This window comes from Lactuca serriola, chromosome 7 (assembly GCF_051521515.1).
Source record: "Lactuca serriola cultivar US96UC23 chromosome 7, Lser_US96UC23_V15, whole genome shotgun sequence".
Taxonomy (NCBI): Eukaryota; Viridiplantae; Streptophyta; class Magnoliopsida; order Asterales; family Asteraceae; genus Lactuca; species Lactuca serriola.
In genome coordinates this window covers 98072152-98088731 of record NC_136414.1, presented here as the reverse complement: position 1 = coordinate 98088731, position 16580 = coordinate 98072152, and the positions used below count along the sequence as shown (strand labels likewise).

Below are 16580 nucleotides of genomic sequence, written 5' to 3'. Positions count from 1 at the left end.
CGGATAACTTAGAGGTAGACTTTTATCATTCAAATGTTTGTTGTAATCCATATATTTAGGATCTGTTTTCTATCTCTCTGTAACATTTATTTATAAATACAAACACATAACCCTATTGGGTTTTCACGGCTAATAGATATTTCTACTCTAACCAACTCTAACTAACAATTAAGAATGTGTTTATAACACTAGTTGAAAACCCCGGTCAAGCTTGTGGGCATTAAAAGGGTGTTTGGGATAGCTTTTTATACTAAAAAGTCCTTTTTAAAAATGATTTTTTGATTTGTCTTTTTCTAAAAGAAAGTTCTAAAATGTGTTTGTATAAACTTTTAATGGTGCAAAATGAAAAAAGCCAAAAGTTGGTAATAGTCGAGGATTGGTGACTTCTTAACCACCTCATTTTTTCTTCTTCTCAAAAAGTTAATTCAAAAGATATTTTGAAGTTACCAAACAACTTTCTAAACTTTTGACTTTTTGAAAAATTCAAAAGTCCAAAAAGTCATTTCAAAAAGAATGTCAAACACCCTCTAAGTAGACCAAACTTGATTCTTTAATGGATCCTTACAATGCTTCAGTATTTCAATAATGATACTCAAGAGTGAGAAAATGGTCCAGAGAGAAAGAGACATGAGAGACATCGAACGAGAAGCTGAGATAGATTGAGAGTGAAGGTGTAAGAATGACGAAGCTTGAAGTTCAATTTATAGACCTCAAAAACTGCTCGACGCAACCAGGCCACATGCCAAAACCTTTGCCACGTGTCTCACTCTGGACATGTACACATGTCCTGCCACCCATAAATGTCGACGTGTTGCGTCGACGAGTTACGCACCGTGTACTTCGGTTATGGTTTTATCTTCAAATGGCCAAAACTTCCTCGTACGTACTCGGATTTTGACGTTCTGTATATCGAGATAATCGTCGCTAAGTGAGCTACAACTTTTATTTAGATTATTTTTGCTTGAAAGTAATAAATTATCACTTCAAGTTTTATAAAAGAAACATTTATACTCTGTTATCTTTAGGAGTGAAAATGAGATGTTAAGTGTTGAAATGATAGCCAATAAGATAAAGAGTTTTGGGTGACTAGAATGTGAACAAGTATACCAAGTTACACTTATACTTTTTAGTCACAAAAACGATTATTATAGAGATTATTGGATGTAGTTGAAGTAGGAGTTATGTCCCAATTAGGTTAGGATCATCAGGTGTAGTAAAGGTTTCATGTAGTAGTGTGATGTTTTATATTTTAATTTTGGTTGTGAATTTAGTAATATGATTTTAGTGGTTTGTTATTATTTCAAATTGAAAAAGAATAAATACTTCTTATGTTATGGTTCCTTATGTGATAACTTATTAATGTGATACTCACTGATTATATTTTTTTATTAGCAAGATTATGGATTTTTTTGGATCAAATTTTGTTATTAATTGTTCTATATCTTTATCTAAGAAATAGAAATGTTGTGAGATGAAAATGAAGAATAAAAGATATCGAATTAAAATTAAGTATACATACATTCATACAAGAGTTGATAAATGAATCGAATACATAATGTCTTGAGTTAACCCGTCTCTCCTAGAACACATATGTCATATAATGCAATGAATGTTTTAGGACAATTAAACGGAGGTTTAAACATTCAACAAAAACTATTCGTAATTGTTATAATGAAGTTTTAGATGCAATGATAGAATTCATAAGAGAAGTTATACGTACCATCCTTTGATGCGATCCCTAATATATGTCAGAATGCCAAAAATAGCAAAGAGAAAAATTCTGGGTATATATATATATATATATATATATATATATATATATATATATATATATATATAAGCAATTTTTTATACTTTTTCCTTATATGTAAGAAGCAATAGGTGTATTAGATGAAACTCGCATGCATGAGTCTATGCCTATTAAGACCATCCGTTATACCCACCACATACCACATATGTGGTGGGTGCCACATTAGCACCACATTCTTCTACCACTAACATGAAATATCTACCACTAACACACCACTCCACATCATTATTTTTATTTTTTTTAATTCAAAATTATAATAAAAATTACATTTTTTATAATTAAAAAGCATTCATTTTTTTAAACTTGGTTTTCATTAATTATAAAAATAAAATTACAACTTCAAACTACATTACTTAGTTAATCTAGAAAAAAAACATTACATTAATTAAAAAAACAAACAAACATACATATAAAAAACCTAATCGTCGTTCATGCTACGTTGGTACAAATGTTCCGCGACATCTTCTCGAAGATTGAAACACGTTTCACTGTTATGAATTTCAACAACTCGCTCTAAAAACACGTTCGTTCCGGGTACGAACTCATCAATTGGAACGACAACGTCATTCAGATCATATGTGCAAATCGCTCGAGCTTCATCTTCGATAATCATATTATGCATTATAATACATGCTAGGACCATTCGTTTAATTCTTTCTTTATCCCAAAGTTGTGTATCATTATCACTACATGTTATGTCTGATTAAGGACTCCAAATGCTCTCTCGATATCCTTTCTCGCCGATTCCTGTTTTTTTGTAAACAACTTTGCCTTTTCACTTCGAGGAACCGAGTATCCCTTCATCAATGTAGAATAATCCGGGTATATCCCATCACCAAGGTAGTAACCGTATTTGTACGCGTGCCCGTTCACCGTGAACGTCATATCAGGTGCTTTGCCGGTCCAAATATCGTTGAAAAGTGGAGACTGGCCAAGAACATTAAGGTCGTTGTTAGACCCCGCTACTCCAAAAAAGGCATGCCATATCCACAAATCTTGAGATGCAACAGCTTCTAGGATGATAGTTGGTTCACCTATATCTCCTCGAGTGAACTGACCATGCCATGCATTTGGACATTTTTCCCAAGCCACATGCATACAATCTAGACTGCCAAGCATACCCGGAAATTCATGCCTCTCCTCATGAGCCGAATATAATATCTCAATATGACGGTGAGTAGGTCTGTGCAAATATTCTTAGTGAAAAACCTCATAAATGCATGCAGAAAACCAATCTACACATTCAACAGCGGTCTTCTCATATACTTTCAAGTATTCGTCAGATACATCAAATGTTATACCGTATCCCAAATACCTAAGGGCAACCGTACATTTTTGTATACTACTAAAACCCATTCATCCTCTAGCATCATGTTTTTGTTTGAAAAAATCATAACGAGATTCTAAAGAATTACTAATACGTAAAAATATAGGCTTATTCAGACGGAAATGACATTCGAACGAGTCGTTATTATAAAGACAATTATCAGCAAAATAATCACGTACCAATAAGCCGTGTGCGGCTTGGCGATCACGATTGATGACCACCCTTGTACGAGCTGCATTCGAACTTTCTTCGTCATGAATGTGTTGCACAACATTGAAGAATGTGTCGACGAATTCTACGTCGTCATCCGAATCAAAACTTTTTAAAATTTTCATATGTATTGTGGAATCCATGTGTATGTGTTTTGTGGTTTTAGAGAATAGAATGAGATGTAAATTTTGGTATAATAGAAGTTTTATTTATAATTAGTAAATTGAGTTTGAAAAAAAACGGCCAAAATAGCCGTTTAACGGCCAAAAAACCAAACAACCAATCAAATTACTCGTTTGAACCCGTCGTCGAGAAAACGAAGAAGCACGACCACAGAACGTCGGCGTGGTGTGCACGATCTGTTATCGTGGCCAACTAGACCACGATTCCATTCGTTGTATGTATACCACAAGGCCTAAGGAACAAACTATATATTGAGAAAGAGCGGCAGGTCACAGTTATTAAAATGTTTTGAGGTTTTATGATTTTATTAGGATATTTACTTTTGTTTGGGCTATGGGAATGTATTTCACACGATTTAAGGATATTAATAGAAGACGTATTTAATCCATCGCCCGGGTTTCCATTTCCTTCACGTAATATGTTTTGTTCTCATGTTTTACTATTATTTTTATTTTTGTACTTAAAAATATTAACAAGTAAATAATAGTTTTTGTGACGTATATAATCCATCATCCGGGTTTCTGTTTCCTTCACCTGATATGTTTTGTTCTCATGTTTTACTATTATTTTTATTTTTATACTTAATAATCTTAGTATAGGATAACAAGTAAATTTTCAATTTTGACATGCTCAAATATTGTTTAGCCAATTTTCAGTTTTGACATGCTCAAACTAAAGAGGAGAAATTCAATCATGCGCATACACAACTAAGAAATGTCATTAACCGTGCTTATGGACTTTTGAAATGAAGATTTTCGATTCTAAACCAAATGACTAATTATTTGTTTACGATATAAAGAAATGTGGTGATTGCTTCTTTTGCCATACATAATTTTATAAGAAAATTTATATCTGCGAAAGACAATACATCGAATAAGGCAGAAGATGTTGAAAAAAGTGGAGAAGAAGAACCACATTGAATACAATGGTCGGGATACTCAAAAGAACATTATATATATATATATATATATATATATATATATATATATATATATATATATATATATATATATATATATATATATATATATATATATATATATATATATATATATATATATATAGGGTTAGGTTCATTTGAGACCACTTATATTTTGTGAGACCGTGAGACGCATTTGTTTATTTTTTTTAATTTTTTTTTATGTTTTTTTAGTTAATTCATGTTCCGAAAATAATATTAAAAAAAGAATTTTTTGATTTTTCCATTTATTTTGCATTTTAAAATTATTTTTAGAATATGTACAGTGTAATATTCTATTTAGAATATTTCACGTATTTTTCAAAAAAAATAGAATTTTTTTTTTATTTTTTTTAATTTTTTTTTTATTTTTTTAGTTAATTCAAGTTCCGAAAATAATATTTAAAAAAAGAATTTTTAGATTTTTCCATTTATTTTGCATTTTAAAATTATTTTTTAGAATATGTCAGTGAAATATTCTATTTAGAATATTTCACGTATTTTTCAAAAAAAAAAACGGATTTTTTTTTATTTTTTTTTTTATTTTTTTTATATTTTTTTTATATTTTTTTTAGTTAATTCAAATTCCGAAAATAACATTTAAAAAAAGAATTTTTGGATTTTTCCATTTATTTTGCATTTTAAAATTATTTTTAGATTTGGTCTCACGGTCTTACAAAATTAGAATGGTCTCAAATGAACCTGAACCTATATATATATATATATATATATATATATATATATATATATATATATATATATATATATATATATATATTTTCATTATTTGAACTTAAATTAAAATTGTCTTGTTATTTGAAATTTTTTTAATTATATAATTTGATATTGTCCACACATATTTAATTACATTTTTTAAATAAATGATAATTTTTAGTTTTAAAACAAAATATTAAAATATTCATTTATTCATATTTAGTCGGTCCAGTCCAAAAAAGAAACAAAATTTATAATAGCAACACTTTATGAGTTCGTATATATCATTATGAATTTAGTCCACTTTATAAATTCAGGACTAAATAAGAAAAAAAAACCCCTAAATCAAAAAATTTATCCATTGAAAATAATATGACAAGGTTTTGTTGAGGATTTTTTGTGCCGTTATGTTCTCCCTAAATGATTCGACCACTAAATATAACTCATGGTTGTTAAGATCTTAATCTTAATCGTAAGATATTACGATTTTGAGATCTATAAGCAAAAAACGATCTTGATCTTTCTATGATCAATTTAAAGCAATATCTATAGTAGGGTCTTAGGATCCTGAATAGGAGCTTAAGATCATAACATGATCCGATCTCATCTTTTAAGTTTTGATATATAGTTGAGCCTCAAATATCCGTATATTTAATTTCAAATTGAACATCGCAAGTTGTAAGAAAGTCTCATAAACTATCGCCACTTCATCAATTCATATATATATATATATATATATATATATATATATATATATATATATATATATATATATATAGGGTTAAGTTCAAATGAGAACACTATTTAATGTGAGAACGTGAGAACACTACTTTATGTTACTATTCAACTATAAATTTTGTATAAACAACGATATGTCATTATTCATCAACAAATATACGAGCAATCACACATTAAAATTCTGTATGTACAACTTTATGACATTCTTCATCATCGAATATACGAACAATCACATATTTAACATTCACATTAGGATTTACTAAATTACTATATATATATATATATATATATATATATATATATATATATATATATATATATATATATATATATATATATAAATATTATAGTACAATAGCAATATAAAATTAAATATATTCATATTATAATTACTACAATACTATACATATTAAATTCATAGTATAATAATAACATAAAATAGTATTGTCATGTTATCACATTAAATAGTGTTTTCATTTGAACTTAACCCTATATATATATATATATATATATATATATATATATATATATATATATATATATATATATATATATATATATGAAATCTAAAGCCTTTATTTGTATATGATCACAAGAATCTTGTTTCTTTTTTGTTATTAAGATGTTTTTCCCTAGTTTTTATAGTTTTCAACAATAAAATTTAGGGAAAATGACTCTTGAGGGTAATTAACTTTTGCTTTAATACTCATTTGGTCCCTTTTTTTTAGTATTCAATATACCATCGAACTTGTTGTTGGTGTTTACCATAGCCCTTTTGACCGACTTTTGAGCTGTGATAGCCGGTCAAAGGGTTATGGTGAACACAAACAACAAGTTCGATGGTATATTGAGTACAAAAAAAGGAAAGGGACCAAATGAGAACAAACGCAACAGTTGGTTACCCTTCTAATTCATTTTCCCTTTACTCATTTACAATAAATCTCACATCATCTCCTACTGATATTAATGACTTTCTGAGATTCATTCTTGCTTCTCTTCAAAACATAACTCACGAAAGGACATTATTCATACTTGTACAACTTTCTAATGCACTTGAATATTTATTAAGGGAATCTTGACTAAGTAGGCGCATTTCATGACTACATTTACATTTGCAATCAAATGATTTATCGTATCATGGATTCTAGACAAGTCTACAAACGAGTGGAATCACAAGTGCTGTGATTTTTTAGTTTACTTAGCTTTAAGATAGAACTCATGGGATAAGATACAACATCAATATGTACAATATCATGCTGCTTTTGTAGACACATCACCATAATATTGTACATATTGATGTTGTATCTTATCCCATGAGTTCGATCTTAAAGCTAAGTAAACTCAAAAATCACACACTTGTGATTCCACTCATTTGTAGACTTGTCTAGAATCCATGATATGATAAATCATTTGATTGGAAATGTAAATGTAGTCATGAAATGCGCCTGCTTAGTCAAGATTCCCCTAATAAATATTCAAGTGCATTACAAAGTTGTACATGCATGAATAATGTCCTTTCGTGAGTTATGTTTTGAAGAGAAGAAAGAATGAATCTTATAAAGTCATTAATATCAGTGAGAGATGATGTGGGATTTGTTGTAAATGAGTAAAGGGAAAATGAATCAGGAGGGTAACCAACTGTTGCGTTTGTTCTCATTTGGTCCCTTTTTTTTTTGTACTCAATATACCATCGAACTTGTTGTTTGTGTTCACCATAACCCTTTGACCGGCTATCACAGGTCAAAAGCCGGTCAAAAGGGCTATGGTAAACACCAACAACAAGTTCGATGGTATATTGAATACAAAAAAAAAAACAAAAAAAAGGGACCAAATGAGTACAAACGCAAAAGTTAATTACCCTCAAGAGTCATTTTCCCTAAAATTTATGGTTCATGCATAATTCATTCTTTTTTTTTTTATCACTTGCTATCAGAGCCAAGATCACTGGCGTTTTTAAAAATCTTTTTTATTTATTCGCCCCTTATCCGATCATCAAAGATCAATTATCATGATTGCCCTACACTCATCAATTCTTCACAAATAGCTACAACAATAACTTGCAAGACAGCTGCCACACATTTTTTACTATGGAAGGCTCATGTAGTACCAATTCTTTGGGGTATCAAACATTTTTGCTACCTTGATTCAATCGTAGTCATCCAAGTAGCAAAGATCATTGTTAGAACAGGAGATGCAGCAAGAGAAAATGACAACCCTACGAATGAGTTTTGGGTTACTCAAGATCAAGATATACTTGGCGGCTTGTTATCTTCCGTGGCTGAAGAAGTCCTACTCAACTCACTCGATGCACAGATACGTCCAATCAACTATGGACCTCTCTCCAAACTATATTTTCATAAAGGTAACTCTATCTAGATCTATACACAACTCTAAAATACAAGACAGTCGACATGATAGCCTTTGAATACTATCAAAATATGACATATTTAGCTGACACCATGACCAATATCGGTCACCTGATGACTGAAAAAACATTTATTAGCTATATTCTAGTCGGATTAGGTCTAGCCCATGGAGATCTATTTACATCCATCATGATTTCAGTAACAACAAGGAGGTTAAGCTATCAGAATTCTACTCTATCTCATCGCTCATGAAGCTCAGACAACAGCGATGAATGGACTAACAGAGTTTACATCCTTTGCCAACACTGTTACAAAACAGGAAGCAAGTAAAACTCAAAAATCCGAAAGCAACAACATCTATAATAACTCCAACAATAACAGTAACCAACAAAACAATTATCACAATAATGACAATCGTGGTCGAGGGCATGGAAGAGGAAGACAATATGGTGCAGGCATGATGTGCCAAGTTTGTGGCATACCGGGGCGAATAACTTTGAACTGTAGAAATCGGTTCAACCATGCATATCAAACTAAGGAGTATTGTAGCAGGAACAATGACAAATATGGAAGCTACACCAACAATCCAAATTGATATATTGACACAAAGCAACAAATCATCTCATGAGCAACCTTGATAGCCTGTCCATTCCCGAACGCTACCATGGAAAAGATCAAGGCCAAGTAGCTAATAACACAGGTTTTCATATCTCTCATGTTGGTCATTCTATAATTCAAAGTCTAGGACGACACTGAAGGTTTTTACATGTAATAACATGGATAATTCCTTAACACTTAAGGGTACATGCAACCTAATTATTTAAGTCATAACACTATTGAAGTGACATTCTATTGAAAAACAAGAACGCTATGAACCCTATGCTAATTTCAAAAATCATAACCAAGTTAGGGTTTACATACCTTTTAGTTATTTTAGTAAATAACTAATCAAAACCTTCTTGAGATACTCTTGGAAGCAAGCACCACAAGTTTCATGCCTCTGATGGTTCACATCCAAACCCTAGTAACCAAGAAGACTTGAAGAGAGAAGAGAAAGGTGGTAATTTTCAAATCTGAGGTTCTTGAAGTCATGAATCAAAAAATCTAAACCCTTAGGGGTTCATATAGGTGACTTTGAAGGTATTGGATACAATTTTCTAGGATAGCCTTTATCCCTTTTCTTCCTCCCTAAGGTATCCAAGGCTGCTTAATGCCCAAGAAAAATCCTAGAAGACTTTCTAAAATTCATCCCCCACCTATGGAGGTTCTAGAATTTCTCAATGTTCAACTTTTGAACATTGTTACCTTTAGTCCTTCTACTTTTAATTAATCAAATTAATCAAAAAATTAATTCTAATTAATTCTTAAATAAATAACACTATTTCTAAATAATATATTATTTTCATAATATATTAATAAATTATTCATTGCTATTTATTAATCATATAATAAATAAATCAATCAATATCTTTCTCTAAAAGTCATCTTATTCAATTACTAGGTTTGAGGGCAACCTAAAAGGACTTTGTTATTAATTCAAGTATATACCTATTTAGTTATTGGCTTAGACACCTAATCCAACAGTCTCCTACTTGGATAAGTCTACAACTAAAATTTCCAATATAACTTCTAAATTATCAACAAAGGGTGCTTCCTAGAGCAAATCTGGTTTCTGATCTGATCAGAAATTAGTCCTAAGATAAGTGATCAAAGATTCCTTCATTCTACAAGATATCGTATGAACAATGGATTAAAATCAATCTCATTGTCCAAAATTATGTTTCCTGATTTCCTGATTTATGACGATTGAATTCGGAAAATGGATTGAACACATCAATTTTGTCCAGGCAAAACCAAACACTTCAGATTTCAACATCAAATCATCGAGGGGCCCAAAGATATCGCTTTTCTCATTAGGGAAAGAGGAACGCATAAATTTTGACTTATATTCTTCTATCTTTTACTCATCAAATCATGCATGAGACAACGTTTTATAACATAATGTTACTTATGTTTTTACATAACTCCATGCATAATTGACTTGTAAATTACAACTCATATATCTCAATTTGAAGAATATAAGATATTATCATCTCATAATTACTCGTGATAGAATCCATGAAGTAATTCTCCGAGCGTGGGTTTATCCAATACTTAAAATCTCCATTTCCAAGTACTCATGAACATTGTAGTAATCTTATTGAAATGTCTAATCCTTATAGAAATTCTTACAATTTAATTCTTGACACTCTTAATTCATTACTTACTTACAAAAGTATGAGCAAATGTGGAGCTTCGAATAATCAAATTAATTAGGAAGTAAAACACGTAAAGTGAAACACAATAATAAACTAATTAACTATGGTTTCAAACTTACTGAAAAAAAAATCTCTATTATTTAATCACCAATAATTAGGACTTTATTCAGTGTATAATGTTTCGAGTCATCAACTAACCACTTGAATTAAATAACATCAGTCATGCCATGTTATGAACATGCATACTATGTCTCTCTATGGTCCTTCCTTTGTGAACAGATCGATTGGACACTATTCCAATGATGCTTATATCATAATTCCAAATTCTTGTCACTGTCCAAAATGTGTTGGAATTCCAAACTTACATGCATTTACCTTCTATGATGTCGAGGCTTCAAAGTCATAAAGACTGAGCCAATGATGTTACAAAATATCCTATTGGAATTTGTTCTTAGCAACAATTCCATGGTAATGAAGGTTCGAAATCAAGGTATACTCCTTGAACACTTCTCTTGCATTAAAGTTTCCAACTCACATGTCGACTTTGTCAAGTATCTCCTATTATGGAAACATTTCCATATTCTCATAAGACGATTAATTTTAACAAAGAATCATCTCAATCTAAAACATATCACTATGGTCCGTCCAAATAAACATCATACTTTTAACTATCCACAAGATACTAGTCTTTTGGTGTAACCTTAGAGTATTCTTAACAGTCGTTAAATAACTTTAGTCATACAAAATTCTAGTCCTTTTCCTCTCAATGCTTAAGGCATTCAAAAAATCAGAGTACATGAATATTATAGGATATGTAATCGATCCTATATCCGAAGCATATGCGACTCAATTCATTATATCCGATATTTGTTCACTCTCTTGCTATAATATTTTCATATATGTAATTTCCTATGTTGAACCATTTCAACATGATATTTATATATGTCTATGACTAAGTTCTATTAAAATATGCAATCTAAACCATTAGATTTGAAAATAAGTATGAGTGCCCTCTCCTTTAAGCCTATTATGGCGAAACAATCCCCAAACTTTGCAATTTCAAATTTGAGGCACTGTTCCCTACAAACAGTATTGTCAACATGCAATACTAGCATAACAATTTTGCTCCCACTAATTTTGACATGTACCCAGAAATCAATTGGATTTCTAGAAATCAATACCTTGACTTTCTTACTAAAGTACAAATTTCTATTACTTGATGCTTTGATAAGTCTCCAACTAGACTTCTTAAGCACATACACCTTAATTGTATAGCATATGTGTATGCTTAAACCCTTTCAGAACTTATAGATATATGTCATGAAAGTTTAAATAATTCCTGACCATTTTTCACAATTCGAATTATGAAGAGGGATGTATTAATCATATTGTGAATTTGAGAATGCAATTACCAAAACCAATATCCATATTGATCTTTAGCAGACCCTTTAAAATCTACTAGCGAAAGTGTTACCTCATAATCATTCTCATGAATTAGAGCAAAAATTGTCACCTAGATTTTATGGTGCATACGTTCTCATCCATGTGAATCCAATCTACAATCATAAGACAAGGTTTAGGACAAAAAAACAAATTGAAATTTATTTTTCCTTCATGGACTGAACTTCGTTATTCTAAATTTCTTTCCCTTTTGCAGCTCAAGGGCCTACCAATGCTTCCATGTTGTTAGTAGCCCACCTATATTGATTAATGCACATTCACTGATCATTGTGATTTTCTTTTTTAGTTAAATGAAAAACATAGAAATCATTAGCATTTCGAACTCAACTACAAGTTTACAGAAATAAGAATGTGTCAACCAAACACGATACGTTATCAACCTCTGACAGTGTGCTAGTGATAACTAAAAGGTTTATTGTTGATTGACTCTTGAAATTCTCAAGATCAATACGACTCCTACTAACTTCATGACATAATAGTTTTCTCTCAAGGAACATTCCTTAACAAGCTAAAACAAATATTCAAAAGTTCGTGTGAATTTCTGACAAGAAAACACTTCATAGAATTGGTCTCGGTTTATCTTTTGTTTTCAATTAACGAAAACATCACAATTCCAATTCTATATGTGCTAGAGTAAGAAATTTTTTTTTACTCCACGTATTTCAAGGTCTTTTAAACCTTCTTAGTTATGAAAAGAGTTCAAGATACGATTTGTAGTAACTAGAGTATGACTCTAAAACTTGATTTGAACAACATTTGACTCATCTGTTATCGACCTATTTTCAAAAATTCTCGATTCCTCTTCTTAGTCACACAATTGCACTAAGATGTTCTTCGAGGATCAATTGTGATATAAAACCACAATCGCTTAGATGATCATAAAACATGATACTAAAGCATTTTCCTTTCTCATGAGATTGGAGAATCTTTTATCTTTCTACCTAATAGATTCTTGTTATTTGTTCTGCTATTCTTTGAATATTTTCAAAGTATCAGAATTATGATTAATCTTATAAACCCAACCATATTCATTGGAACATCAGTAAAAGATGACAAATAGAGTTATCATCCTTTGTGGTAGATCTGAATAGTGTTGGATATAGTGTCTAAGTTCATAACTATATTTGGTATGTACTTGATCCGACCCGGCATGGCCCATTTGGGTTGCACTTCACCCGAACAATTATTGGATAATATTTGAGAATAGTACAGGTTATGATTTATTAATATATTATAAGTTCTAATATATTAATATAAGATCATATTATTTAATTAGTAGTGATCTATAATTAATCTAGGATTAATTTAGTGATCAAAGATATTACTAATTAAATATGGGCTTCTATATTTATATAGTGTGGGCTTGTGCTTATTTGGAATGGGCTAGGCTTGCATGGAGAAGTCCATGGATACTCCATGGAGCTTTAACCCATGGATCTCATGGAAATGAAGAGACATGGGTATTAGGTTTTACATGGATGCAACCCTAATCCATCACACTATATAAAGGAGGCTTTGGTTCTTGAAATCACACTAGTTGACACTTGTTGAGGTGAGGGCCGATTTCAAGATAGTAGTGACTATTCTCTCAAAGTTCCAAGTTTGTGGTGATTTGTGATTTCCACTTGAGGCATCCACACTATTGGTGCTAGGCTCTAAAACTCCAAGCAATCAACTACAACTACAAGGTAGGTGTTTCTACTAGCTTTATTTGATTCAAGTTCTCCATGCCATGCTAGTTAGGATATAAGCCTTGGAAAAATAATTATTTGCATGTATCTTAGACAAACATAGATCCAAGGTTTATTAGGGTTGCATGTACACTTAGGAAGTGTTAGAATGCTCAAAACCCACCAGTGGTATCAGAGCCTAGGCTTGTTTGTTTGATACTTGTTGCAATATGCTTGAAAAAGTCGAAAAATTTGCTGTCTGACTGCTGAACTCGCTGAGTCCATGGGGGGACTCGCCGAGTTCACTTGTATCTTCAACCTACTCGCCGAGTAGGTTCATGCACTCGGCGAGTAGGGTCGACAGAGTGCAGATTTTCGACTTTAGTTGCTGGAAATGGATTAGAAACATTACCCTAAACTATTTTGGTACTTGAAAACTCGTTTTAGATGGTGTAATGTCTTTTCTAATTCATTTACAACAACTAGTTATCAAAATTACAAAGATTAAGTGTGATTTTGATATATGAAAGTGTTCATGTTCATGATCTTGTTCTTATGATGTTTAGATGATCATAGGAATTATTTGTAACCTATGTGGTAGATTAATTCTTGATCATAATGTGATTTAATGGAGTCCATAACTTGTCCTCAAGTTATGGAAAACCAAAAGTCTCTTGGATTGAAAACCATTAAAAGAACACAAGAGTTAGAAAAATGAAGAGTCTTCATTTTATTACTCTATTAAACTCATAAGTTACAAGAAATGAAAAGTTTTGAAAGTTTACAAAACTTGCCCTCAAGTTTTGGAACAAGTAAAGTCAAGTTAAAACTTTAGTTCCAACCCTTAGAATTTTAAAAGTTAAAATTCAACCCTTATACTTATATTATTATGATTTAATAATTATATATATATATATATATATATATATATATATATATATATATATATATATATATGTATAAGAACAAAGTCGTCTTACCGCTAGTACGCCTCATTCACGAAGCCGGTCTATAAGGTGGGTATAAGGTTGTTGCCTATAAAATGGTGACTTAATGGGTGTCCACTCTCACCCACCGCTTGCTTGACTGGTGGAGGGTCGTTAGCCGAACGGGTAAGACAAGGACTTATAAATTCTCATTAAAAGTATGATGAATATTATAAAGTAACTAAATGTTTTATTAAATTCCCAATCTTAGTTACTTTAGGAAAAATGTGAATAAGGTGCTAATCCATGAAATTACACTTTACACTTTGTTTAAGTCGTTGGTGGAGCGTGTGTGGTTAACCGGCACACTAACTTGGACTTAACAAGGTAGGTAAAGGGTGACTTAGGGTTTATTATAGTATTGATGGAGCGTGTGTTGTTTACCGACACATCGATTGACTGATAAACCTTAAGGGTACCAAGTGATTTGCATGGTTACTTCACACCTCGTTTTGTGATCCTCGGCATCCCAGTCACAAAACTTGGAGGGCACACTCGAGATTGAATCATGCCTTTGAAAATTTCATTGAATCTCAAAGAATCTAGGAATTTCTAAGAACCAATCAAAAACCTAATATTTTAATGTTTCGGTTTTCGTGGTGGAAATTGGTGAATCGTCATTCACCTACCTTTCGAATATGTTATAGCTTGGATTACGGCATACCTCTTCTAAGTTATAATATATTGTGATTGGATCCTAGACTTAATATTACATTTGGGTGTTTTATTAAGGATACTCTTATATCTAAACTAATCTTGTTCTCTTCTTTTCAGATGTCTTCAAACAATGCTGCTTCTGGCTCTAATCCTAATGGCTCCTTTACCCTTATGAACTTGTGTGGGAAAGTCACTTTTGATGGATCCAACTTCAATGAGTGGATCAGAAACATCAGGATGATTACTCGCTACGAGGACAAAGAATATGTCCTTGACAAGGAGCTTAAGGAGATTGATGAGACCACTGCAACTCCTCAGGAGATCGCTGACTTTCGGGCACATGAAAGGGATGCTACGAAAGTGGCTTGTTCCATGATGTCCACGATGACAGTGGAACTCCAAAAGTCTTATGAGGATTTCTACCCTTATGAAATGCACCAAGATTTGATGGAAAGATACCATCAAAGTGCAAGACAAGAGAGGTATGAAATCATCTGCACCATGATAACAACCATGATGAAGGACGGGGAATCCATCACGAGCCACATGCAGAAAAATGCAAAGGTATGTGGATCGTTTGCTGAAGCTTAATGTGAACTTCCCTGAGGATCTTGCAATAGATATCATTTTGCACTCCTTACCATCGTGCTATGATCAATTCCGCATGACATATCACATGAATAAGGAAGAGGTCACACTCAGCAAACTTCAGGGACTTCTCAAGACCGCAGAATCAGGTCTCAAGGGGAAGTCGGTTGCTATCACTCCTACTCCAAACTCAACTCCGGTTTTGGCAATTGGGAAAAGTCGAGGGAGGAAGAGAAAGAGATCCTCGAAGGGTACCAAGGCTCGGACCCTTGATGGCTCTTCTTCAAGTGGAACCAAGAAAGGTTTCGTCACTCCTTCTTCTGACCCAAAAGAGGCTGAATGCTTCTATTGCCATGAAAAGGCTAATTGGAAGCGGAACTGCCCAAAGTACCAGCAGGATGTGAAGGATGGGAAAGTCAAACCCAACCATGCAGGTATTTACATTATCTTTTCTAATAACTCACCCCATTCTAAATCTTGGGTCCTTGATACCGGTTATGGTATTCATATTTGTTGTGACTTGCAGGGACTAAGAAGAAGTGAGGATGTGGAGCAAGGAAGAATAAACTTGATCATGGGGAATAGGAAAGCTTCACCTGTCACCAAGATTGGAGTTTATACTTTATCGCTAAGTAGTGGGTTTAATTTAGATTT

General features: G+C 32.0%; 1 protein-coding gene across 1 annotated transcript; it reads right to left on the bottom strand.

The window, feature by feature from the left end:
• Positions 1-2503: 2503 nt before the first annotated feature.
• LOC145064251 (uncharacterized) lies at positions 2504-2908 on the bottom strand. Its single transcript, XM_079011734.1, has one exon. It carries the CDS (start codon positions 2906-2908, stop codon positions 2504-2506), a length of 405 nt encoding a protein of 134 aa, XP_078867860.1.
• Between the last annotated feature and the right edge of the window lie 13672 nt (positions 2909-16580).

Bases quoted from the DNA above. Each gene is read 5' to 3' on its own strand.
- LOC145064251 (XM_079011734.1), bottom strand. From the start codon at position 2,908: ATGCATGTGGCTTGGGAAAAATGTCCAAATGCATGGCATGGTCAGTTC.